The sequence below is a fragment of the Chlamydotis macqueenii genome, chromosome 3, assembly GCF_036417535.1.
Source record: "Chlamydotis macqueenii isolate bChlMac1 chromosome 3, bChlMac1.mat, whole genome shotgun sequence".
Classification (NCBI taxonomy): Eukaryota; Metazoa; Chordata; class Aves; order Otidiformes; family Otididae; genus Chlamydotis; species Chlamydotis macqueenii.
Window position 1 is genome coordinate 74,261 of NC_141558.1, and position 26,384 is coordinate 100,644.

At 50.9% G+C, this 26,384-nt stretch overlaps 1 protein-coding gene and 1 long non-coding RNA gene across 13 annotated transcripts; both read right to left on the reverse strand.

Moving 5' to 3' along the window:
- Positions 1-4,948: 4,948 nt before the first annotated feature.
- LOC147601097 (uncharacterized) lies at positions 4,949-14,802 on the reverse strand. Of its 12 annotated transcripts, none has more exons than XM_086745205.1 (9): positions 14,728-14,796; positions 13,945-14,303; positions 13,754-13,855; positions 12,947-13,006; positions 11,846-11,926; positions 10,277-10,331; positions 9,959-10,180; positions 9,687-9,787; positions 4,949-5,155 (listed from the first exon to the last, which is right to left on the reverse strand). In XM_086745205.1, exons 2-7 carry the CDS (start codon positions 13,961-13,963, stop codon positions 10,021-10,023), a joined length of 477 nt encoding a protein of 158 aa, XP_086601331.1. In that variant the 5' UTR covers positions 13,964-14,303; positions 14,728-14,796; the 3' UTR covers positions 4,949-5,155; positions 9,687-9,787; positions 9,959-10,020. The 12 variants fall into 12 exon arrangements, 6 of the variants coding, with proteins under 6 accessions (XP_086601331.1, XP_086601330.1, XP_086601328.1 ...); XM_086745204.1 differs by having other exon boundaries at positions 9,900-10,180; XM_086745202.1 differs by lacking the exon at positions 4,949-5,155 and adding an exon at positions 5,569-6,127 and having other exon boundaries at positions 9,900-10,180.
- Positions 14,803-21,968: 7,166 nt separating this feature from the next.
- LOC147601098 (uncharacterized) lies at positions 21,969-23,870 on the reverse strand. Its single transcript, XR_015258295.1, has 3 exons — positions 23,788-23,870; positions 23,383-23,505; positions 21,969-22,274 (listed from the first exon to the last, which is right to left on the reverse strand). It is a non-coding gene; the product is annotated as an uncharacterized LOC147601098 (long non-coding RNA).
- Between the last annotated feature and the right edge of the window lie 2,514 nt (positions 23,871-26,384).

Genomic DNA, 26,384 nt, shown 5'->3' on the forward strand with positions numbered 1-26,384 from the left:
AAGCAAAAAAAAAAAAACAAAAAACAAAAAAAAACAGTGGCGAGAAAAAGAGAGGGTGCGGGCAGTGATGCTGAACAGATATGACACGACCCCAGGCAGACAGGACTCGCCGCAGCGCTGAGAGCAGGTGCTGCTGCGAGATTTTGACGGTTCGACCCTCTCTTTGTCCGTCTCTCTCTCCCCCGCCTTCTTCCTCTATACTTCTGATCACTTGACTGTCATACAGCTAAGAAAACAGACTGGCATCTTACAGTGCTTACAACACAAGGTGTCCAAGATTCAGAGCCTCACATGCACGTACCCTGCCACGCACTTCGGTGAGCGGAGTTGCTGAACACTACGCTAAGAGCGATCCATCCTCTCCCGGAGAGGGGGATTGTCTCATATCTGCAGCAGGAGGCAGCTACTGTCAGGACCTTCTTTATTTTATTCTTCAGCTGCTTTACCATTCTCTGGCCTCTCCGGCTTCAGCTGCGGCAGCTCCCCTCCGCAGCCGGTAAGCGTCCGGCCGTGGTCCTGCCTTTTCGCCCGTGCCGCTGCGACGACGAGGACAAACGCGCCCCTGCAAACCTGAGCTAGATGCAGTCGACAACATCCCTGGACAGGAACCGACACCCCAGTCCTTAGTGCTGCCTCTGGGAGAGGGAAAAAACAACCGTTACCCACAGCGATGACTGTAGCTCTCCTCAGGCAGGAACACCTCCTTCTGCAAGAGCTGCCAGAGACGCTGCTCCTCCCCTCAACTCATGCTAATGGCACCTGCATTTAGGGAGAATATCACGTGTTTAGAGAGCGTTGAGGCCGGTGGTGCTGTTAAAACAGAGTTTAGAGCCATTCTGTAGCTACAGAACAGACTTCAGGGGAGAGGCTGGAGCTAGGTGCAGCTGCACGGGGTGAGCGTGGCTGAAGGAGTTTTGCCGAGTCAGCGAGGCACCCAACGCCTTTGCCAGGGGCTGGAACGTCTCCGGGTAATCGGAGGGGTGGAGGCAGCCCTATCCCACCTGTCTTCCCCTTTCCTCTCCACCAGCTCTCAGGAAATCACTAGAAGCTGCCCCGACAGTGTCGACTCCGACTCGCTGTCAGCCTGTTGCACCGGTAGATTGAAACCATCCTGACGCTCTCAGGAAGACATGCCCCAAGCAGACCATGTCCTGAGGCTGCAGCCCCGCAGTGTACACCGGGCCATCGCCAGCAGCCTCTCCAGCCCCCCCATCGCTCCTCGGGCCCCAGCCCGCAGCTACAGCCGTGCCCCTGACGCCTGCTGTGTAACCTGCTTCCGTGGACGCTCTGACAGCTGCTCACCAAGCACAAAGGACTGCAAACACAGCCACGAGTGCGAAAGAGATACCGAGCATTTACTTGTGACTGCGTATAAATCCTGGGAGCCCACTTTGAGGCTCTGTGCCTGTATCCTCACCCTTCCCCTGCGACAATTTGGTAGTCCTTACCAGAGGAGAATATACAGAAAACCAATACACACCCCTGAGGGACAGGACACAGGAAGAGAAAGAGACAAATAAAACAAAGGAGAAGGACTGAAGAGCAGATAAACTAAGGTACAGGGAAAATAACCGTGGGATGGATAAGTCAGTAAAAAAGAGATGAGAAGCCCTGCTGGGACACGGCAGAAGAAAAACAGGATCAGCAACCAGGATGGACAAAAAGAGAGATTAAAAAAAGGAGAGAGCAAAACAAACAGATCAAGAGAAATTGCATGAGAGAAGTAAGGGAAGAATGGAGGGGAAAAACCAGATAACAAGCCAGAAAAGTGGACAGAAAAAAAGAGACACGCACAGATCAGAACAAAGAGAGGGAGAAAGAAAACACAAGCGTGGACTGCAAGGTGAGAAAACAAGCCAGGGAGTAGTGCAGAGGGGGATAACGGGACATTAAGCTACAAAACAGGACACAGCAAGGAATGACAGCACAGGAGATATGGAGATACACAAACAAAAAGTCAGAGGGAGGATGAAAGACAGCATATGATAAAAAGAAAAAGGAAATAGGGCAGAGAGGGAGAAAGAAAGATTAGAGGGACAGAGAGAGGAGGAGAGTTGCAGGACCAAGGCAGAGAGATGAAAGAAGAAACAGGAAAAAAAATGTGCAGGGCAGGGGGGCAAAGAAAGACAGGAGAAAGGAGAGAGCAATATAGGAAACAGATGAGGCAGAGGGAACCAGACAACAGGATACTGGAAGAAAGAGACAGACAGTGAGCGGGACACTGAGACAGTGAGCGAACAAGACCAAAATACATGGACCGCAAGGAAAAACAAGGACAGAGAGGTGAAGCAATAAATAATAAGGACAAGGAGTGATACAAACGATCGCGGCAAGTAAGAAACAAAGAGGAATGAACGCAGGGACAGGCAGATATATAATGAAAAAAAGCAGTGACAGTGAGCAAGACAAAGGGATGGAGTGAGAAAGAGAAGACATTAAAAAGATAGATAGGAGGGCAGGGACACAGGCCAGCACATACAGGCACAGAGAAGAAAACAAAGCCAGGGAACACACCAGAGAAATGGGGAACACACCACACACCACAGGAAAGAGGGAGAACTGCAAAACCACAAAGAAAGAAAGAGAAAAAGCAGTAGTAGAAGAAGAGAAAGGGAGACAGAACAGGACAGAGAAACAGAGACAAGAGAAGCAATACAGGGAAACAAACAAACAAAAGCGCAGCAGTGTGAGAAACAGAGGGGGCAAGGGGAGGGACAGAAAGGGCGCAGGATGCAGAAAAGCGGATTTGGGGCCCCGAGGGCCTGAAACTCCCCGCACCTCTCGCTGTCAGCCAATTCAGACGCTTCTTTCTCCTTCTCTCTTCCTTTCCTTGAACTCCAGTCACTTGGCTGTCTGCCACCTAAAAGAGGGTATCTCACAGCTCTTCAGAGACAAGATGTCCTAGACACGTGGCCTTGCTCGCTCACGCACTACACATCCGTTCCATGCTTTGCGTTACACGTACAGACCCTGCGCTGCACGCTGCGGGTCTAGGCTGCTGCACGCTACAGAGACAAATGCTTCATCACACGGAGAGGCAGCTGCCGGCCAGGTAGCCTTTGGTTTCTTCTTTTTTACCCTTCTCTGGCCTCGCCAGCTTCAGCAGCTCCTATCCAGAGCTAACAAGCGTTCCGCCCGTCCGTCTTCATGAAGTGCCGCAAAGACAGTGATACTGGGCAGAGACAAACCACACAAGCCTTGGGTGACCGCAGTCAACAGCATTCTCAAAGGAGGAAGCATGTCCTCTGGGAGAGCAAATGAATCAGCAGCAAGCATTACAACCACAGATTGACAGTGCCCAAAGCCTCTCCTTCTGCAAGAGCATCTGGAGATGCCTCTCTTTCCACAGACTGCTGCTAACAGCACCTGCGCTAAGAGAGAATCCAACGCATTTGATGGCCAACTTAGAGACTTCAGGACAGGGCTGGTGAGCAGCCCAGGGCTACAGGACAGGATTCAGGGGAGGCGCTGGAGCTGGGGGCAGCTGCACAGGACCAGCGGCGCTCAGGGCACCTCAGGTGGAGCTGTGCTGTGTTGGGGGAAGCACCTGGCATCTGTGACTGCAGTGGGGTCCGCCTCCTTTCCCTCTTCCCTTCTCTCAGCTCTCGGGTAACTCCCCGGGGCTGCCCTCACCCGGCTCCAGCAGACCGGGACCCTGCCGTGGTGGGCGCTTCGAAGCTTCCCCTCCCGCCAGCCCCAGGCGGCCGGCGGGCAGGAGACAGCCCCGCACCGGCCAAAGGGGCTCCCTCACCTCACTGCTGCTCCTGGCCCCCACCCGCCCCCGGGCAGCGCCCCCCGCACACCGCCCTGCTGGCTGCTCTGTCCCTGGCGGAGGAGCTTCTCTGTCCCTGTGCAGGACTGGCACACCAGTTCTGTGCTTTGCACGCCGAGCGCCCGCCAGCAGTGTGCCCGTGGGGCGGCAGCGGCGTTTCGTTACCGGGAGGCAGCAACGAGCGCGGCGGCACCTGTGTGCCTTGGACCTGCAGTACCGGGTTTGCTTCGCCAGGCGGCAGCACTGAGCACGGGCGAGTGCCAAACCCCGCACGTGAAGCACCCCAGAGTGTCTCTGTTCAGTCGGCTTGAAGCGCACAGAAACCACAGGAAAACGAGAACAAAACTACACCGGGGCCGCAGGAGTAGCACATGCTCCACATAAGCCCGAGCGCAATGCGGCGGCGTGGCAGCAAAAACTAAACCTACCTGCACGCACTGGCAAACACAGGATGGGTGCTCGGCTCTGGGTGTGGAAAGACTACACCTCCCAGGATGCTCCGCGGAGCCATCATGGCGGACCAGACCCTCGTGCCTCAGGACTTCAGCTCCCGGCATGCTCTGCGAAGCCATAACGGCCAACCGCAAGCCCTGTACCCCAGGACTACAGTTCCCAGCATGCCACAAAAAGCAGCCTTTCCTGCGGGCACACCTACCCCTGCACCGAGCGCCCCAGCATAGCCTCGCAACCCCCAGCGCGGATGCTGGCAGCCTCCACCGCTGACTCCAGCACGCCGCAGCACGGCCGCGCCCCCACCACTTGCTGTACCCGCACACAGACCGCGCCAGCCCGGCCACTGCGCTCCTCGTGGCTTTTTCCGAGACCCGCCGGTCCATCGCCTGGCCCCCGCTCACCTTCTCCATCGCTGCAGGCGCAGCCGCAGCCCGGCGGCGCTCGGCGACCGCTCCACTCCCCCCGTGGCTCGCACTGGCCCCTCCACGGCCACCCGGGGCAGGGCAGCACCAGCCCCTCCAGCAGCACCCACCCCTTTACAGGGAGGGGCCGTCTCCATCACCCTCACTGCCCGCACCTGGGGCTCCTCCAGCCCCGGCCCACAACTGGAGCCCGGCAGGAACTGGGGGCCATCGCCTGACCCCCACACTGCATCACCTCCTCCCCTGGGCTCTTCACAGCCCCTGGCCCCGGGCACAGGGAGCAGAAACGCAGCCATGAAGCCAAAGGAGACAGCGAGTGTTTATTCAGTCACGCACATAAGTCCGAGCAGCGAGTCTGCTCTGGAGCTTGCAGCCCCCGATCCCCTCTCCGCGTCCCTGGAACGACTGCTAAGTCATTCCAGGAGCCACGCTCGTTGGTTCGGCAGGGAACGTACGGTGGGTCAGCTGTGTCCTGGAGCGCCGGGCTGTCGGGCAGACTTGGAGGCTGCTAAAAACAAAGAGCAGGGCACGGGACACTACAAGAGAAGAGAAGAGAGGCAGCTTGCAAGACAGAGGGGCGTAGCGAGAAAGCACGAGGCAGGAAACAGGATAGCGAGAGAAGGATGGGGACAGAGAAGGACAGGGAGCCTGACAGAGGTGGGCAAAGAAGCAGTGGAGAGAAGAAGAGAGGCAGCAGAAAGAGGGAGAGGGAGCGGGACAGAGTCCAGCAAAGAAGGATGGGGAGCAGGATGGAGATGCAGGAAAAACCTGAGCTGGGCAGTACGACAGGGAGGTAAAGACAACTAGGTGCAGGAAGCCAAACCAAGAGAGATGGAGAAAGCTAAAGCCATAACAAGAACAGGGCAGAGAGGGAGGAATGAAACAACAGTGAAACAACAGGGACAGGACGCCAGGACATCAAAGGTTGGACAGAAGAGGTGACAGCAAGGGGACAACACAAAACAAACCATACAGCTGCACGCTTAGAGGGCAGAGAGGGAAGAATTAAGAAATAGGGACAAGGAGCCTGAAAAAAAGAGAGAGCTGGAGAACAAACAGTATAGCGATGCATACAGAAAGAACAGGGGCGGAATTGAAAATCAGGTGCATCGGGGAGCCAGAGACGGCAAGCTGGATAAAGGAGAAAAGCGACAGGCTAGAGGGCACAGAGGGAGGAAACGGAAAACCAGAGACTGGGAGCTGGACAGAGAGAGAGGCAGAAATTAAATGGGCAAGTGCGACAGGCCACAGGGCAGAGAGGGAGCAATGGATAAATACGGACAGAGGACCAGGCAGAACACAATGTGAAATAATAGGAACAGGACCGGCCTACAGGGAAGAGGGAAGAATTAAAAAACGGGGACTGGGAAGCTAGACAGAGTGACATGGAGAAACAAAAAAATAACAGTGACGGCTTACAAGACAGATAGGGAGCCGCAGGCAGAGAGAGATGGAGGGGAAACAATCAAATAGCGTGCAGCTGCAAGACAGAGAATGTAGAATTTAAACTGAGCATTACAAGCAGGTGGGCTAGCTTTGTGGATTTAGCCCCTAGCACCCATCGCTGTGCAGAAATTACAGAAGTAAATACCTCTGCTCTGTGCGTAAGCCTGGCGTACTGTGCACTGGGTAAACAAACCCAGATTTGGGACAGCAAGAGGGATAGGGAGCAGGACAGGGAGATGGAATGGGAAAGGAAAAAATGCTGGGAGGCTGAACAAAGGCAAAGAGAAACAAAGACAGAAAGCAGGGCACGGGAATGGAAGCAAAACAAAATAGCGATGGCCTGCAGGACCGAGACGGCGAAATTAAAAAACAACCACGGGGAGCAGCACAGAATGACAGAGAGAAAATAAAGGAACAGAGAGCAGGACAGCTCTGGAGGAAAAATCAACTGTCATGAGCACTGAGAGAGAAAGACCAAGAAATAAAAAAGACAGTGAGGGAAAAAGAAAGGAAAGAAGAGACATCCAGCTGAACAGGGGAATGCAGTTAGAAAAGACAGGAGAGCAAACGGGACACAGAGAGAAAAACAGAAAATAAAGTGGGAGGAAGCAGGGCAACAGGACAAAACCAGGAAAAAATAGGAGTGAGATCTGGACAAAAAAGGGGGAAAAAAAAACTGACCGAGGAAAAGAGACAGAAAGAGGGACAGGGAGATGGCAGAGAAAAGAAACAGCAGCAGCAGGATGGAGATGGGAAAAAACCATCAACCTTAGATTGTCAGGAGGACAGAGAAGAACATGAATACAAGCAATGGCCTGCAGGACCGAGATGGAGAAATTAGAAAACAACCATGGGGAGCAGCACAGAATGACAGAGAGAATAAAAGGACAGAGAGCAGGACAGCTCTGGAGGAAAAATCAACTGTGATAGGCAGTGGGAGAGAGATACCAGAAAAGAAAAAAAATAGTGAGGGAAAGAGAAAGGAAAGAAGGAACTTGAAGGTGCACAAGTCCATGGGGCCTGATGAGATCCATCCGCGCGTCCTGAGGGAACTGGCGGATTAAGTTGCCAAGCCACTGGCCATCATATTTGAGAAGTCGTGGCGGTCTGGTGAGGTCCCCGATGACTGGAAGAGAGGGAACATAACCCCCATTTTTAAAAAGGGGAACAAGGAAGACCCGGGCAACTACAGGCCGGTCAGCCTCACCTCTGTGCCTGGCAAGGTCATGGAGCAGATTCTCCTGGAAACCATGCTAAGGCACATGGAGAGCAAGGAGGTGGTTGGTGACAGCCAACATGGCTTCACGAAGGGCAGATCGTGCCTGACCAATTTGGTAGCCTTTTATGACGGGGTAACAGCATCGGTGGACAAGGGACGGGCAACAGATATCATCTACCTGGACTTGTGCAAGGCATTTGACACTGTCCCGCACGACATCCTTTTCTCTAAACTAGAGAGGCATGGGTTCGATGGATGGACCACTCGGTGGATAAGGAGTTGGCTGGATGGCCGCACTCAGAGAGTGGTGGTCAACGGCTCAATGTCCAAGTGGAGACCGGTCACCAGTGGCATCCCTCAGGGGTCCGTGTTGGGCCCGGCCCTGTTCAACATCTTTGTCGGCGACATGGACAGTGGGATAGAGTGCACCCTCAGCAAGTTCGCCGATGACACCAAGCTGTGTGGTGCCGTCGACTCGCTGGAAGGGAGGGATGCCATCCAGAGGGACCTGGACAGGCTGGAGAGGTGGGCCCGTGCCAACCTCATGAAGTTCAACCAGGCCAAGTGCAAGGTCCTGCATCTGGGTCGTGGCAATCCCAAGCACAAATACAGGCTGGGCGGGGATTGGATCGAGAGCAGCCCTGAGGAGAAAGACCTGGGAGTGTTGGTAGACGAGAGGCTCAACATGAGTGGGCAATGCGCCCTTGCGGCCCAGAAGGCCAACCGCATCCTGGGCTGCATCAAGAGGAGCGTGGCCAGCAGGTCGAGGGAGGTGATTCTGCCCCTCTACTCTGCCCTGGTGAGACCCCACCTGGAGTACTGCGTCCAGTTCTGGAGTCCCCAACACAAGAAAGACATGGACCAGTTGGAAAGGGTCCAGAGGAGGGCCACAAAGATGATCAGAGGGCTGGAGCACCTCTCCTATGAGGCCAGGCTGAGAGAGTTGGGGCTGTTCAGCCTGGAGAAGAGGAGGCTCCGGGGAGACCTGATAGCGGTCTTCCAATACCTCAAGGGGGCCTACAGGAAAGATGGGGAGAAGCTGTTCAGTAGGGCCTGTTGTGTTAGAACAAGGGGTAATGGGTTTAAATTAGAAGGAGGTAGGTTTAGATTAGATATGAGAAAAAAATCTTTTACAATGAGAGTTGTAGAGCACTGGAACAGGTTGCCCAGAGAGGTGGTGGATGCCCCATCTCTGGAATCGTTCAAGGCCAGGCTGGATGAGGCTCTGAGCAACCTGATCTAGTCAGGGATGTCCCTGCTTCTTGCAGGGGGGTTGGACTAGATGACCGTTGAAGGTCCCTTCCAACTCTAACTATTCTATGATTCTATGATTCTATGAAAGAAGAGACACCCAGCTGTACAGGGGAGCACAGTTAGAAAAGACAGGAGAGCAAATGGGACAGAGAAAGAAACAAACAGACAATAAAGTGGAAGGAAGCAGAGGAAAAGGACAAAAAGAGGAAAATAAATAGGAATAGGAGTGAGATCGGGACAAAATGGCGGGGGGGAAACACTGACCAAGGAAAAGAGACAGAAAGAGGGACAAGGGAGAAGGCAGAGAAAAAAAATGGCAGCAGCCAGATGGAGATGGGCATGGGAAAAAAACCTTGGATAGACAGCAGGACAGAGAAGAACATGAATATGAGCAAGGATCGGGACAAAGGGATATAGCAAGAAACGACAAGACAGGGAGCAAGACAGACAGACAGAAAAAAAAAAACATTGAAAGAGAGAGAGCATGCACTTGTGAGATCCACAGGGGTTGGAGAGATAGAGATAGATCTTGAAAGAGCTACAACGGCATATGAACTTTAAAAGGGCCAGGGAACAGCATGAAGGCCCAGAGACAGCAAGAGATGATGAACAGGATGGAGTGAGAGCCAGAATGGAAGAAAAACAGCAACACCAAGCAAGACAAAGGGATAAAGCAAGAAAGGGAAGGGAGGAGAGAGACAGGAAGGCAGGGACTCAGAGCAGCACGTACAGGCACAGGGAGGAAACAAACGCCAGAAAACAGACCAGAGAAACTGCAAAGAAAAAAAGAGAAGGATGCAGAACGGCACAAAGGGAAATACAAGGAAAAAACAGCGATGGGCTGCAGGACAGAGCCAGAGGGTGGAAAAAAGGAAGAGGAGAGGGGAGAACAAGAGCCCAGATAGAAAAAGAAAGGGTACTGTACAAGAAGAGAGAGAAGGGGAAAGAGAAAGACTGAGAAAACAAAAAAAAAAATAGAACAAGAAGAGAGACACAGGAAAGCCAGGAAAATCACAGCAGCATGAGAAAGAAAAAGGGAAAGAGAGGCAGCTGGGGGAGGGCCAAGGAGGCCCTGAGATGGAGAGGAGGGGAGAAGGGGCCCCGAGGGCCCGGGACTCACCGCAGCTCTCGGCGCTCCAGGGAGGGTTTGCCAGTTCAGACCCTTCTTTCTCTGCTCTTCCCTTCCTCTTCTGTCACTCCAGTTGCTTGACTGTCCCCAACCTAAGAAAAGAGAGGGATGCGTTACAGCTCTTATGAGACAAAGCTCCCTAGAAACGTAGCCTCGCTCACCCAGTACTTGACCGTGCCCCCTTTTTAAATTATGTGTACAGACCCTGCGGCACTCTTTGGCGATCTAGCCTGCTGCCGCCTTCAAAACCGGATCTTCCTCACCCAGAGAAGCAGGCTGTCTCTTGCACGCAGCGGGAGGCAGCTGCCGGTCAGACGGCCTTCAGTTACGTCTTCCGGAATACCGATCCACAGTGACAGGTGGCTGCCTTCGTCCGACCGGACTGCGCACCAGCTTGCGGCTTTGCCACCCCCTTGCCCTTGAGAGAGTGGCTACCTGGAGCGGCTCCACAACCACTGCTGCCCAAAACAGCAGAGGAAAAGGCACTAAAAAGCAACGACAAAGAACAAAGACAAACTGTCAAGACACTAGGAATGACATCGACAGCCTAAAGCATCAGCCAGGCAGGGCTTGCAACTGACCTTGTGCCGCGGTTTAACCCCAGCCAGCAACTGTGCTCGCTCACTGCCCCTGACCCTGTGGGATGGGGAGAGACTCAGAACGGTCAACGTGACAGCTCTTGGGTCTTGAGATAAAAACAGTTTAATATTAAGGAAAAAAACAACCACCACTAGTAAGGAAAAGCGGAACAAAAAAAAAAAAAAATACAGCAAAAGAAAACCCAAGACATGCAACTGATACAAATGAACACACTTGTAAGTTTCAAATGAAAGCATTTAGAGTGTTTTCATTTTAGAATGGAAACAATCTCCATAAAAGTTGGGGGTGGGGGCACTGGGCAAGTTGGGGAACACAGGCAGCGCCCCAAGGATCCCGAGACAGAGGGGTCATGGGGAGGCAGCGCCAAAAAGGGGGGCGTCGAACAGGGACACAAAACAAGAGTGCAGGGCACGCAACGGGCAAAACACAGGGGAAAAAAACTCACAAGGGAGTAAAACCTCACACGTGGGGGGGGGATGTTTTAGTGAAAAGCATTTGGAAGTGATACAGGGAATTAACGGTCTGCTAAATGTTGCTTGATTTAGAAGACTGACTGTCTGCATACTGCTTGATTTAGGAGACTAACTGTCTGCTAGACAATGCCTAACAATCCTCTTTGCCTTGAAACTCACTTAAGCTTATCAGGGACTGGTACTTGTCAAGAAACTGGTATTCCTCAAGGACTAATATGTCAAGCAAAGGACATGATAACAGGAGCTGCAACGTTGGTCAGAAGTCGTTAAGAAACTGCTGAAATCACCAAGTGAAAGGAGAGCATGGGTGAATGACTGAAGTTCATCTAGAGGAAGATCAGACCCCTGAAGAAGTAAATGACCGCCAGAGACAGATCTGAAATGCTAACGCAAGTGGTTTTTTAATAACCCCGCCTCGCTTATGCACATGTATGTCTGTATTGTGCAATCCTAGGAATGTGTGTACCTGCACCGGATACATTTTTGGTAAAATGTGCTGTCAGTGTGCGTGCTTTTGGAGCAGCAATCCCCCACACACCCGGTGCCAAATAAACATGCCTGCTTTATAACTCTCTCCGAGTTGTAGAGTTTGATCCACGCGTCAGGAGGGCTGAGAAACACAGAGCGGGACAGTGGGGACGGATACGAGGGAGAGACGGACACGCAAGGACAAGGGGTATGTGTAGGAAGAAAGGTGCATAAGGATGACCTATAGCAGGGAGTCCACGCAGGACAATCCACAGCACGTAACTCACCCAGCATAACCTGCACGAGATGACCCACACCGGACAATGGACCCACACTGCGTAATCCCCAGCGAGAACCCCTCCGTCTCCCACTGGGTCACACCAACTTTCCCCAAATTGAGTGGCTTTTTTTTTTTCTCCTTGTCCAGAATATACAAATTACTTTTCCATGGCCAGACCATGCTCCAGACCACACCTCATTTGATTTTTCCTGTGTCTGAATATTTAGTTAAAAGACTACAGAAGGAAAATCGCCACATTCTTAACATTCACTCTAAAATCCATGCGGCAAGTCCCTTAGGAAAAATGCAGTCACGCATCATAGACATACCTCGTCCTTGCAGACCGCTACGGCTCCTTTCCATCCATCTCGTACTTCCATGGCCAAGGAAAGGGCGACCACGGTGAAACGCTGGCAGCAGACATTCAGCAGAGAGAGGGAAAAACCCCTTAGTTTAAAGCTAGGCAGGAATCTAACTCTTCCTTTTCAGGCGAGGTTTCTCAGGACTAAAACCACATGAAGGACAGAGTATTTTGCAGCACCTTGGGTACAGCTGTTGATACCGGCCTTTAAAGCTTTTGCATTTTTCAGACACCTGGGCCTTTTTTTGACTCATTGGCAGCTTTAGTTTCACTCGAACCACTGTCCTACATACAGGCAGGGGACAGACACAGATGCCTACATACATTTTCTCAACCCTAAGTACAGCCGAGATCTCCTCACCCTCTATGTGCCAAGTTGAATATTTGTTTGTTAAGGAGCACAGCAACACTTCTGTCCTCGTGAACTGCCTCCGAGCAGAGGAGGGCTCTGGGATTTCCTGGACGCCAGTGCTCCCGCTTTCACTGTCAACTCCACACGGCCACCCACAGGAAAAAAGGCCTCAAAATAACGAACGTCGGATGATTGCTGCCACACCAAAAGTGCCAGCACTGAAAGCTCGTGCTGCTCCTCGCCGGCCCTTGCCAGCGCCTCTACAGGCCCACAAACATTATCCAGCCTAGAGACTGCATAAAAGGCAGACCGCCCCAGGCTGCAACACTCTTGCCCAGCGTACACTGACCATTAACGTCTCCCCCTTCACCTTCCCGAGAGAGACTGTTCCCAGGGAGCCCTCGTCCTCCCATCAATTTACTACACCCTCCCTGCAGTTTTCAACCTTGTTCCCTCCTCGGCTGTGGTCCCTCAACTTAGCTCTCAAACGGCCAGAAATCAGATTCCATCCTCAAAAGAACAACCCCATGCTAACTAAGATGGCACTTCCTCGCCCAGCTCCTCCCCTGAAAAAAACAAACAAAAAAAAACACAAAAAAAAACCACCCACCAAAAATAAAACCTACCAAACAGCACTGCCCTTCAACATCACACCACTTACCACCAGTCTCTTCTGTGGCACTCTCCTCCTCAAAAGCGCCGCAGTGCTCTGCTCACCGGCTCCACTTATTCCCAAGAAGTCCAATGCTGCAACTGCCGCTCGTGGTGCTTCAGATGCTGAGAGACACAAAGCTCAACTTACTTTTCCTGGAGTCTAGGTAGAAAAAAATAGGTGTCATACCAAGCTAACTAGGAAAGTATGTCATTACATGCAATAACATTATCAAAAACCACCTGCTTTAGCTTCCTACAAGAAAACAAGGCTTCATTTCTAGCAAGACCATGCATGCTATCTAACTTCTACCAGAGCTACGTTCTGGACAGGGCTGAATGACAAATGTAGCAGAACGTGGTGGCTCGCACACGTGGCCGACAGAGGCACGGAGCTCCTGGCACTGCGTCCTGGTGTCTGCTCTGTCAGGGAGGGCTCAGATGGACCAACCACTCCTTGCTGGAGGCACCTGCCTGTGATTCACTCCTCAGTCCCCTCCAGCAGCCATGCCCAGGCAGCCCCCTTTACAGCTGGAGGCCCCTCATACGGCAGGGCCAGGGCCAGCCCCACCCTCAGCCTCACTGGCCCCACCTGGGGCTGCCCCACCTCCATCCCCAGCTGGAGCCCATCAGGAAGGAGAGGGAGCAGAACAAAAGTGCAGGGATACAAAACAAAAGGAAGCGGTAGAACAAGAGATTTAAAGTGAGAGAGAAAGGGGGAAGAGTATACAAGAATAGAGAGGAGAGGCAGAAGGAAACAATAACAACAACAACAAATCACAGCAGCTTGGGAAAGGTAGTGGTCACGGGAGCAGCAGGGAAGGACACGGACACACAAGAGAGGAGGCAGAGCCCCAGGGGCCGGGGACTCACCACAGCTCTCACTCCCGGCACTGCTGCGAGAATCTGACAGGTCAGATGCTGCTTTCTGCTTCTCTCCTCTTCTGTAACTCCGACCACTTGGCTGTCCTCCCCCTAAGAGAATACGTGGGTGTCTTACAGCTCTTAGACAAAAAGCTTCCTAGACACGTAGCCACGCTCGCTCACGCACTATGTGGCCGTACCGTGCTTCAGGTTCCACATACAGACTGTGCAGTGCGCACTGGCGGTCTGGCCTGCTGAAGAGTACAAAGAGGGATCCTTCCTCACCCGGAGAGGCAGGCTAGGCTCTCTCTCGCCTGCAGCGGGAGGCAGCTGCTGGCTGGCTGGCCTTTGGTTTCTTCTTCTTTACCTTTCTGTGGCCTCTCCAGCTTCAGCTGCAGCAGCTCCTCTCCACAGGCAGTAAGCGCTCCATCCGTTCATTTTCGCTCCCGCACCGCCAGGAGAACGAGGCCGGGCAGAGACAGCCCACACAAGCCTGAGGCGAGTGCAGTCAACAGCATTCCCAAGGGAGGAACGGACAGCCACGGCCTCGACACCGCCTCTGGGAGAGGGAAAGAAGAAGCAGCGACCGTTATTACCGCACGCGGCCCCTGGCCGGAGCGCCTGCTGCCGCAGGGGATTCTCCAGATACACTGAGGTCCCCCCTCGCAGCCTTCAGGGCAGGGCGTGGCCCGGTGCTACGGGACAGGCTTCAGGGGACGCGCCGGAGCGGCGGGCAGCTGCACGGGGCCGGGGGAGGCTCGGGGGGGGCTCTGGTGAGCTGGGGAGGTGCCCGGCGTCTCCGCCCGGGAGGGGGGGCCCCCTCCTGCCCCTCTTCCCTTCTCTCTGCTCTCGGGTCACTCCCCGGGGCTGCCCTCGCCCGGCTCGGCTCCGAGCGGGTGGTTTGAGGCTCCCCGGGCGGGCAGGAGACAGCGCTGCAGCCACGAAAGGGGCTCGCTCACCTCACGGGTGCCCTCGGTACTCACCCGTCACCGCTGCCGGGACCCGTCGGCCGCACACCGCCATGCTGCTCCTGGGCACAGCGCATGCGCGAGGAAGGCTGCCATCTGCGCATGCACGAGAGTGGACCTGCATGCGCGCATGCGCAGGCCGAAGACAGTGCCTGCCAGCAGAAGGGCAGAGCAATGCGCATGCGCAACCGGGGCCCGGCACGTGAGCATGCGCAGTAGGGGGGCTGAAGCTGCCAGCAAAAGGGCACAGCAATGCGCATGTGTGGCTGGGGCCGGGCACCCGAGCATGCGCACTCGGCTAGCGGAAGTTGCCAGGAGAAGGGCAGGGCAATGCGCATGCGTGGCCGGGGCCCGGCACCCGGGCATGCGCAGTCGGGCAGCTGAAGCTGCTAGGAGAAGGGCAGAGCAATGCGCATGCGCGGCCAGGGCCCGGCACGCGAGCATGCGCATTCGGGTGGCTTAAGCTGCCAGGAGAAGGGCAGAGCAATGCGCATGTGCAGCTAGATGGTAACACCTGTGCAGGCGCGGCCCCGGGCTTTTAACCGGGCATGTGCGGTCGGTGTGCATCACCCACGCATGCACTGTAGAGCATCTGTGCCTTACCAGGAGAATGGCAGAGCAACACGCGTGCGCGGCAGGGGCTCGGCTCCCGAGCATGCCTGTTCGGGCATCTGCCTGCCCGGAGAATGGCAGAGCACTGCGCATGCGAGACTCCCGAGCTGCAGTTCCCGCTTTTGGTCACCAGGCGGCAGCAGCGAGCTCGGCGATGTGTGGACACTGTGTATGCGCGACTCCGAGCTGCAGTACCCACTTTCGGTCACCAGGCGGCAGCAGCGAGCTCAGTGCCGTGTGGGCACTCTGTATGCGCGACTCCAAGCTGCAGTACCCGCTTTCGGTCACCAGGCGGCAGCAGCGAGCTCGGTGCCGTGTGGGCACTGTGTATGCGCGACTCCGAGCTGCAGTACCCGCTTTCGGTCACCAGGCGGCAGCAGCCCTGTACCGCTCCGGTCCTGGGTGTTCAGCCGGACGAGCCACGGCCGGTTCCTCCCTCCCGTTCGCGCCGGTCACCCCTTACCGGGGCACGGCTGCCCCTTTCCCCCTGCGCAGCCTGGGCAGTGACATTTGTGGCCTCTGTACCAAAAAGCGTCCCCGTGGGAGGGGGAGAGAATGAGAAGGGTGAAAATGAGGAAACTCGTGGGTTGAGATGAAAACAGTTTAACAATTAAGAAGAAACAAACCACCACCAATACCCCTTGTGAGGAAAAGAGAGAACAATAAACGCCCAGAAAGAGAAGTGATAAAACTGAAAACAATTGCAAATTATCAATTAAAACAACTGAGATGGAGTGAGGTGCAGGAAAGCAGGTGGGAGGTTTCAGTTTGGGGGTGGTGGGGGGCAGGCATCACCCCAGGGTCTGCAGGCAGAGGGGTTACGGGGGGCAGGGTCAAATACGGGGAGGCAGAGCAGGGGTGGAGGGGGGAGTGAGGGCATGAGACAGGAGGGCAGGGGGCACGGGGGGGGACCAATCACACGGGAACATTTCAGTGGAAAGCATTTGGGAGGGTGCAGAGACACAGAGGGGGCAGGAGGGACGGACACGAGGTAGGGATGGATGGGGATGGACGAGGGGGGTGTGGGTAGAAAGGTGCATGAGGGGACGTGTGGGGATGACCTACACCGGGGGTCCGCTTGGAATAATCCACAGCGGACACAACTCACCTGGGATGACCCACAACCGATAATCCACTCCAGGTAACTGACTCAGACAGACCAGGTAATCCACGCAGGGTAATCCCCAGGACTGTCCCTCCATCTGCCAGCCTTTCACCCCACATTGTCCCCAAATTGAGGCGGCATTTTTCTTTTTGCTTTCCCATAATATTAAAATCTGGGGTTTCGGCGTTTTGCCAAAATATTCAATGCTGGGGGTTTTTGGCACTATTCCACAACATAAAATTTGGCAATTTTTGCTTTTGGTTTTGTGCACGAAAGTGGGGGGGATGTGAGGGGGTGCTTTCTAGCTGCACAAATCCAGCTAGTGGTATTGGAGTGCTATAGTACAGAAGTCTAAATAGATACTAGCCTAAATAGATGCGTAAGTGTAAATGTATGGAAGTGTAAATATACAAGTCTAAATGGATATTATATATAAAGTGTAAATAGATAATATATATGAAACGTGTGTAAATAGATACACGTGTGAGTGTCTGTGCTATGTAAGGTTTTTAAAATGGAAAGAAACCCTGTTTGCAGAGAAGATTTAAAAACTTGCTCCCTCCCATCTCTACTGAAGAGAGAAAAATGCTTTCAAAAGCTGCCCCTTCTCCTTTTCCTATCTCGATTTGGGGCCAATGCCCCAACAATGCAGGGCCGTGCATGCAGAGTAGGAGCTGCCAATGCAGCACAAACATAACCCAAAACTCTGAATCTGGGTCCGCAATGCGGGGGGGAACCCAATTAACATCAGTTTGAAGGGGAAAAAATATCCTAATTTGAGGCTCCCAGGAAAGCCAGATACGGAGGGGTAGAGCAGGGGTGGAGAGAGGACTGGGGGCACAAGACAGGACGGCAGAGGGTGCAGTGGGCCAGTCACAGGCAAAAAAAAACATCACAGTGGGGGACATCTCACTGAAAAACATTTGGGAGGACAGAGACACACACTGAGGACAGGAGGGATGGACACAAGCAGGGGACAGACACAGACAGGTGGTGTGTGTACATAGAAAGGTGCATGGGGGGACTTGTATGAGGACGACTTACACCAGGGGGTCCACCTGAGATATTCCACAGGAAAAAACGCACCTGGGGTAAACTACAGGATGATCCACACCAGATAATCCACAGCAACACCCCTAAACCTGACAGTGTTCCACCCCAATTTTCCCCTAAATTGGAGTGGTTCCTGGTTTTGTTTTCCCTTGTCTGTAATATAAAAAAATGAGAAGTTTCATCTCTTCCAAGATATTACATTCTGGGGGTTTTCAGGGCTTTTCCAAAACATAGACATTGGGGATTTTTCCTTTTGGTTTTGGGCATGAAAACGTGAGTCTTCTTTTGCTTTCTGGCTGCACCAATCCAGGTAGATCTGGCTTTCCTGGGAGCCCCAGATCAGGTTCCCCCCCCTCCCCCAATTGCTCTGCTTTGGGGTTTGTGCCCTCCACCCCTGCCCCACCCCTTGCAGACCCACAAGCAGAGGGTTTGGGGTATTGTTGTGCCATGACAGCAGCTCCCACTCTGCGTGCATGGCCCCACAGGAGAAAGCTCCCATTTAGGGGAACCCACTCCAAACCAGCATGGGAAAAGGGAGACAAGAAAGGGGAAGGGGCAGCTTTGCAAAGTGCTATTGTATCTTCCATAGAGGTTACAAGAGGGGAGGGAATTTTTAAATCCTTTCCACAAGTAGGGCTTCCATTTTAAATATCTTATATAGTAGACATTTACACAAGAATCTGTCTACAAATTTTATATATATTATCTAATTACACTTATACGTAATATCTGTTCAGACCTATATTTAGACTTTTACATATTGACACTGATATATTTTATGTCTATTTAGACTCATATAGAACATCTACTTACACTTAATATATTTATTTAGAATATATTAACTCTTATTATATGCATCTATTTTGCTATCTATTTAGACTTATGTTGACACTGCAACACCTTTTTAGACTTTTCTATTATGACTTAGATACCTACTGGCAATTACATATATTTAGACTTTGTTATCTATTAACACATACACAATCTCTCTTTAGATTACATATAACATCTACTTAGACTTACTACGTCACACAGAGTAAGTAGAGGTAGCTCTATCCATTCAGACTTTTTTCTACTTCCAATTCCTTCCTATGTATCATCATTTGCATTTTTTTAAGACCTTTATTTTTAAATTTATATACAAAGAGTTATTTTGGCCTTTTTCAAACTCTATATATCTCTACTTCTATTTTTTTAATATTGTAAAATCCTTTATATAATAGACAGGTTTTTATCTTGAAATCCATTAATATAAAATATTATTTTTCTACATATATGAAAATGAGAAGATTTTTCTTTAGTTCAACACCTCACAGCCACATTTACAGGTTTTTGGCTTTTTTTAATCCGCTTCCATGAATTTTCAGGCACTTTTGGGCTGTGACCCTCTTTTTTTTAGGGGGAACCCCCATGACCTCCCAATCCCACACTCACCTGCTCCTCCACTGCATCATCACTCCTCCAGTGACACTGAGGTACCCCAAATGACAGCATCACCTCCCAACCACCCTCTTTTAATTCACCCCCAGAAAGGGCACAAAGTGAGGGAAACTGCCCGGACCAGCAGCTCATAAATTTAATAATGCCATCTACATAAGTAAACTCCCCCAAAAAGGGAGCTCCACCTGGAAAATAATAGGAGGCAGCCCCCCAAAATGTTCCAGCCCCCCTGGCCTCTGCCCCACAGAGGTGGGGGGTGCCCAGGGATAATGCCACATCTCTTGCTCAGGCTCTGCTCTACCACCTTCCCCCTCTGTCCCCATGCCGTGTCAGACTCCCCAGGGCACCAGCCGCCCCCAGGCTCTCCCCAGCAGCCAGGCCTTGCTGCTGCACCCGCAGGAGACAGAGCCGGGAGCCTCCAGACACAGGGCTGGGCCCTCACTCTCCGCACGCTGAGTGACCAGGAGACAAATCTGCGCTGGGAGGGATTTACCAAGCACCACGAGACGCTGACAACCAGATGCCTGAAAAACAAAAATCCCAGATTGTATTTCAGCAAATGTAAAAAATAGCACAGAAGAAAGAGGAATTCAGTCTGAACAAGGGATAGGACAGTAGGCTGAGCTAAAGGAGGTGCCCTGGTTTCAGCAGGGATGGAGTTAATTTTTGTCTCAGTAGCCAGTGTGTTTTGGATTTCATATGTGAACAATGTAGATAGATTTAGGTTAGATATTAGGGAAAAATTTTTTACACTCAGGGTTGTAGAACACTGGCCCAGTTTGCCCAGAGAGGTGGTGGATGCCCCATCCCTGGAAACATCCAAGGCGAGGTTGGCCGGGGCTCTGAGCAACCTCATCTGGCTGGAGATGTCCCTGCTCCTGGCAGGGGGGTTGGACTGGGTGGGCTTTAAAGGTCCCTTCCAACCCAAACCATTCTATGATTCTAAAAACACTCTGATGATAAGAGTTGTTGTTAATGAAACCAAGGACACTGTCTGGTTTTCCAAGTCTTGTTAACGTCTCATTAATGTGCAGATGCAGGAAGCTAGGTGAAAAACAGACAGAATTATATGACCCAAACTGGCCGAAGAGAGTATTCCATGCCATAAATGTCATGCTCAGTATGTAAGTGGGAGCTGCCCATGGGAGGGGGCATCCATTTGGGCATCCTTGGCATCCATATGCCACCTTTTCTTCCTCTTGCTTGCTGGCATCGTTTCCTCTACCTTGCTGGCTCACTCTCCCTCCTTTGCTTGCTGCTCGGTGTCACTTCTGTGATCACTGCTCAGGATGGGCTGTGTCAGTCATTCGGACATCAAGTGGTGAGAAATTGTACATTGTTCATTTTGTATATTTTGTATATATTAATATCCTCATATTCTGTTATTTTTGTAGTTTTCCTTTGCTATTTTAGTAAACCGTTTTTATCTCAACCCACGAGTTTTCCTTTCTTCCCAATTTCTCTCTTCCCAATTTCTTTCCCTCCCTGGGTAGGGGGAGGGTGAGCGAGAAACTGTGAAGAGGGCTAAACTACCACAGGAGGATTCTAGGTAAATGAGTCAGCTTGAAATACAGCACATCCTTTAAAAGCTAGAACCACCTGAACACTTAAAATTAGTATTACGACTAATTGAGATGGTTTTGAACATACTCTCAGTATAAAAGTAAACACTCTTGCTTGTGTTGGAAAATGTCTTCTCCTTCCTTACGTCACCACTGCAGGGGAGCCTCACCTCTGCGAGGCTGCAGGACAAGGGCGTACCATAATCAGAACATACGCTTACGGATCCACCGCAACAGCTACGGTCCTCGCACTGCTGCTGCTGCACCTCTTGTCTGCTTGGTCAATAAAGCTGGAAGTAAAGTGTAAAACGCTAAGGAGTTAAAACTAAAGAACACATCTCAGTAATTCACTTTATGCCGTCAAGGTGTGTTTATGTGCACATAAATCAAATAAAAATGTTTATACTATCAAAAGTATGTGATGTTCCTTTCGCATGAATTTAACTTGCATAGCAGTGAACTGATACCATTAAATTATCTGTCTCCAAAATACAGTTATAACTTGACTAGGGTTTTTTTTCCACGCTACGTTATTAGAGGGACATCTGGCCGGCTGCACTGCCCGAGCGGTGCTACTGAACCGCCATGGAAACGCGCTATCGAAAGCGTGACAGAATAAGTACTGCAGAGCACTCCATCAAAATATTGGAAAAAACCCCATACCATTCAGTTGCCTCTCCTTTTAAAGGCTTTGAAGAAATACTCAACTGTTTAAATACACCTATTAGGTTGTACTCTACAGCTATTTGGTAGTTACAGCTTTAATAACGTAAGTCACTTTGTAAATCATACTATTTTAACTTTTTAATAATTTTCATTTATGATAGAAAACTCAGCAAGATAAAAGATGCCTGTATGGTTTTACTTTAAAAAAACAACAACAAAAAAAAAAAACCAAAAAAAAAAACCCCACAAAACACAAAAACCCACCAAATCCCCAGATCTGCAATACAGAAGGCTACCAAAAAGGAGAGTGAAAAGTCTTGCTGCCGATGACTTCTACTGCCAAGTACATCCTCTCTGAAGATCTGCTCTGATGGCGAGTTTTTCATAAAATGCAAATTCTTTGCATGAGAAAGATACCCATTCTGGAAAATCTTTTTCCAATTCAAGTCAAACATTACACACCGTAGGTTAAGGAAAAAGGACATCATGGAAGCAATAACTCACCAAATCCCCATCGGGACTCACTGTTGTCACTCATTACAAGGCTGCTACTGCTCCTTGGGAAATCCTGGAAAAACACATGTAAGCAACATCGATTTATCCTGTTTTGTCCATGTCTCCTCTTTGACCTTGATTGCTTTCAGTATAGATGCTAGTATCTCAGTGAAGTTTTTGACCACTATTATGAGTGTCCCGGTTTCAGCAGGGATGAAGTTAATTTTCCTCTCAGTAGCCGGTGTGTTTTGGATTTTGTGTGTGAAAAACGTTGATAAAAACACTCTGATGATAAGAGTTGTTGTTAATGAAACCAAGGACACTGGTTTTCCAAGTCTCGTTAAAGTCTCGTTGATGTGCAGATGCGAGAAGCTGGGCAAAAGACAGACAGAATAATTGACCCAAATTGGCCAAAGAGAGTATTCTATGCCATAAATGTCATGCTCAGTATGCAAGTGGGGGTTGCCCATGGGAGGGGGCATCCATTCCATTTGGGCACCCATTTGGGCACCCTTGGCATCCTTTTCTTCTCTCTTGCTTGCTGGCATAATTCCCTCCACCTTGCTATCTTGCTCTCGCCCCTTTGCTTGCTGTTCGGTGTCATTTCCTTGATCGCTGCTCAGGACGGGCTGCATCTTTTTAGTTTTTCATTTTTTTAGTAAACTGTTTTTATCTCAACCCACGAGTTTTCCTTTCTTCTCAATTTCTCTCCCCCATCCCACTGGGTAGGGGGAGGGTGAATGAGAGGGTGTGGCTAAACCACCACAATGAGATACTGGAAAAACTTACTGACTGGAAAAACAAAGCTTTTATCATGAAAGCAAAGTCTGTTTCTTCTTACCTCTTACAAACAGTTCATTTCCTCTTTTAATACAAAGTTACTTTCACAGGATCATTTAGTATAAGCACTCAAAAACAGAAGATTATGCTTCCAGAATGAGAAAGCAAACAGAGGGAAGTCAGGTTTCCACGGGCATAACACGCTTCAATGTACACCTTATTTATTTAGTGTTTGTGTTAAAACATTTCATAGGAAAACTATAGGAGCAGAGTTGGCACATTGCTAATGTTAGCTTTAAAGTTCATACTACAAGTCCCTTAGGAAAAATGGAGACATTTGCACAGGAAAGCAGCAGACAGAGAAAAGGGTCTGCATTCATAACCCTTACAGAGAACAGGCATTCTCCTTCTGTTCCTAAAGCCATTCGTTAGGTCAAAATATCACACTGCTACTGTGGCAACATTCAGAGTAAGGAACAAGAGCCCTGCCACAGGACATTTATATGGCAGGACACAGAAACACAGGGACATGTTTTACTGCACACAACCCTGAATTCCCTGAAAATTTATGTTTACCAAACCAGCCATTTGGAACGTATTGCCAAACATGTATTTGACATACACAAGTTTTGGGTAACTTGTTATTTGCTTTCTGTTACAGTTGTTCTTCCTTCAGAAGTTCTACTTGTAACCAAGTTGTTTCCTACTGGTTCAAGCATTGACCTCCTATTACCAGCACATTTACACAGGCATCTAACTTAATTGCTCTTCTAAAATAACCCAAATGAAAATTATAGCCATAAGAGAGGAGTGAAAGAAAAGAAATGGAGAGGTCAGGGAGCAAGAGAGCTCTGCGGGCTAGCACCAGTCAACAGTGAACTCTTTAAAAAAGAAAAAAAAAAAAAAAACACACAGATAAAAATCAAACAACAACAAAACAAAACCATGACATTTTACCTTTTTTTCTTTTGAAGCTCATCCCCGTGTCAGCACATCGTCTTGTCAAAGCATGGAGTCCAAATTACCTGTACCCCAATGGCATTTACACATGATGAATACGCATTCAGAAACAGTCCCAACCTGTAAGACTGGTGCCATTTTTATGGTTTTAACAACCCTAACTCAATTTAACCAACTTAGGCATTTCTGAGGAAAGTAATTAACTTTAATATGTAGCCTTTCCTTGAGTAAAAAAAAAAAGATGAATCAGCTCCAAATCACAAGGGAGCAGTGGGCAAGTTAATGAAAACAAAGATCGACAGCAGTAACATTTGGCTTTAATTCTGATCACATACTTAAGCAACTCCAAGTCTCAATTCTACAAATGATTAGTCCTTTTTTTGGAAGGACAAACTTTCTTACCTAGAAGTCCTAGATTGAAAGCTCCACTGAACAGAACTGGATTGAGACCACAGGATAACAGGTCATCAATGCTCTAATGAAAAAAAAGGAATAAAAATTAAGGTTAAACATGACTTCCCATAATGTTTCAGTCATTACATTTCTACTGACATCCAGGTGCTCAAAATTTAACTATACTGGCACAAGATATTACTAAAAATTGAGTTATGCATGTAAATAGAAAAGTCCATTTCCAACTTGCCCGTAAAATCAGTATGAACAACCAGAAGATAAACACTTGACCCTAAAGAAGGTAACAGTAGCTTTAGGAAAACACAACTACCAAGGGACCAACTCAGGAACGAGACACCCTGGGTTAACTGCCGGTTTTCATCAGTTTTTCTGCACTGGCAACAAATTTGCCTTTTTGTCTGTGTTTGATGTGGAATCTGTAGTGTCCTTAAACATAAATGTTTCTCCCCACTCCTCGAGCCCCATACGTGGGACTACCTAGGCAGCAAGCAGAATCAACCACATAGAATTTTTTCACGATGCAGAAGGTGACACTGGGAAAAGAGGAGACCAAAATTGATCCTGTTTGTCACACCTGGCCAACGGTGAAAACAGCGGAGGATTCTACCAGATGGGTCAAGTGAGGCCAGACCACGTACCCTGGGAGCTCTGACCAGCCCGCTTCTCTCCCCTTCGCCAGGTATCAGGGGGATGCCAATGCTTCCTGCTGCCGCCTCGCCCATGTCCCCTCGCAGCAGGGCTGCCCCATGAGACCCAGGGGACCCCCACCTCACTTCTGCCCTTGGGAACAGAAGAGACGATCCATGCAAATAGAGACAAGTAGCATGGATTTAGTCCCCGAGGAAAGAGGCCAGGCTCTCGCTGGCAGAAGGACAACTCACCTCCGTGCTGCTTGCAGCTACTTGCTGGGGCCAGCCCTGCTTGCACCTGGCCGCTCTTCTGCCTTACTGGGAGCACAGTCCAGCGGATGGATGTTCCAGGAAATAGATGCTCCAGCTAATTGCAGCTCCTGCTCATTACAGCTGCAATTAATTTTGGCTCTGGCTCATGCATGCTCTCAACAGTGGACACTGTCTCATTCCAGCTCCCGCTTGCTACAGTTCTGTCTAACTGAAGCTGCAGCTCTGCACTGAAACTCCAGATTTTTTTCCATCTCCTTCTCCTTACAAGGTCCAGTTATTTGCAACAGTCTGGGTTTTTGACAAGGTCATAAATCAATCGCTGCCAAAACTTCAGTATCACTATTAAACATCATAGCTGTACATCGTATAAATATTGATTAATTAATTAGTTAGTACATTTAATTACCTAATAACTATTCTAAGCAGCATGCAAAGAAAAGCTGGACCAGAAGACAGCATACGGGGTCTGGAAAGTGCCTTTCCACTCAGAAACCACCTTGGACGTCGAGTTCAGCTGGGTGCATGCAGGCCTCCAGAACTCTGAGGTCCGACGCGACCAGACCCCCCACCTCTGGGGAGGATCCACGCACCCCACCCACCTCCCGCTTTCCCCCACTGCCCCCAGTGCCCTCCCAACCCCCTTGCAAAACCAGACCAACTGACTTCTGATTTTGGCCCCCAAACCAGCCCACTTAGTGCCCATGTGTGAGCCCTGCTGCTGAGCCTGTTCTCAAGCCCCAACAATGCAGCACTTTTGACCTCTGTTCCTCAGCCCAAAGTCACACAACTTAGTCCCCTCTGTCAGGTCCTGAAAACACACAATGCCATCTCTCTCTGAGCCCCAAAATCACCCACATGAGCCTCTTTTCAAGCCCCAGGAACACAAAACCTGGTCTCCATTTTCAGGCCCCAAACCAGCTCACCCTGCCTGCTTTCTGTCCCCATCTGTGATGCCGAGGGGTGCAGGCACCCCACCGCCCTGCACCCCCAGGGCCCCACGTGCAGACTGGGGAGCGCTCTGGAGCTGCGGAGGGGCCGGCCCCACGGCTCTGCGGGGGGCCCAGCACAGGCGGGGCATCGCTTCCTTATCGCCGTTCCAACCCTTATTTCTCCGGCCCCACCAGCACCGCCGGGCCCGCACCTCAAATCCCCCACGCCGAAGCTCCCCCCCGGGAACCCCCGGCGGCAGCCCGGGCCCTTCCCCGTCCGGGCGGGCACCGGGACGCGCCCGCCGCCGCAGGAGCCCCCCGAGCCGCCGCTGCCCGACCCGCGCCTAGAGCGGCAGAGGCTGCCCGGCCCCCGCGAGGAGCAGCCGAGAGCCGGATGAGGCCGCCCACGCTCCCCCCGGCCGGACATGGGCTTGGCCCCAGAACGCCCGGCAAATCCCGGGGCAGCGCCCTTCTGCCCTTGCCCCGCCCCGCCCCTCGCCGCTACCGAGCGAGCGACGCTCTCGCGGCAGAGGTGCCCCTCACTCTGCGCATCAATTTTCAACTACGGCAAAACTTCCCATCCGTATTATTGTCACTAAAGGCTGCCTGCTTGTCTAACCGTTCTATTAGAAAGTCTAGATCTGACAGGAACTTCAGCACTTAGGGAAAGGCTTTAACCAAACAACTTACTTTTCAACCTTTTACTTCTGAAAAATACAGAAAAAAAACCCTCCTACTTTGGTCCTGAGTAAGC

Bases quoted from the DNA above. Each gene is read 5' to 3' on its own strand.
- LOC147601097 (XM_086745205.1), bottom strand. The intron at 10,332-11,845 runs GTATGTCTATGA...CCCATCCCACAG, and splicing joins TAGCGGTCTGCAAGGACGAG to GGTCAGGGGCAGTGAGCGAG. The intron at 10,181-10,276 runs GTCAGTTGCAAG...GTTGCTTTTTAG, and splicing joins GGGTTAAACCGCGGCACAAG to TGCCTTTTCCTCTGCTGTTT.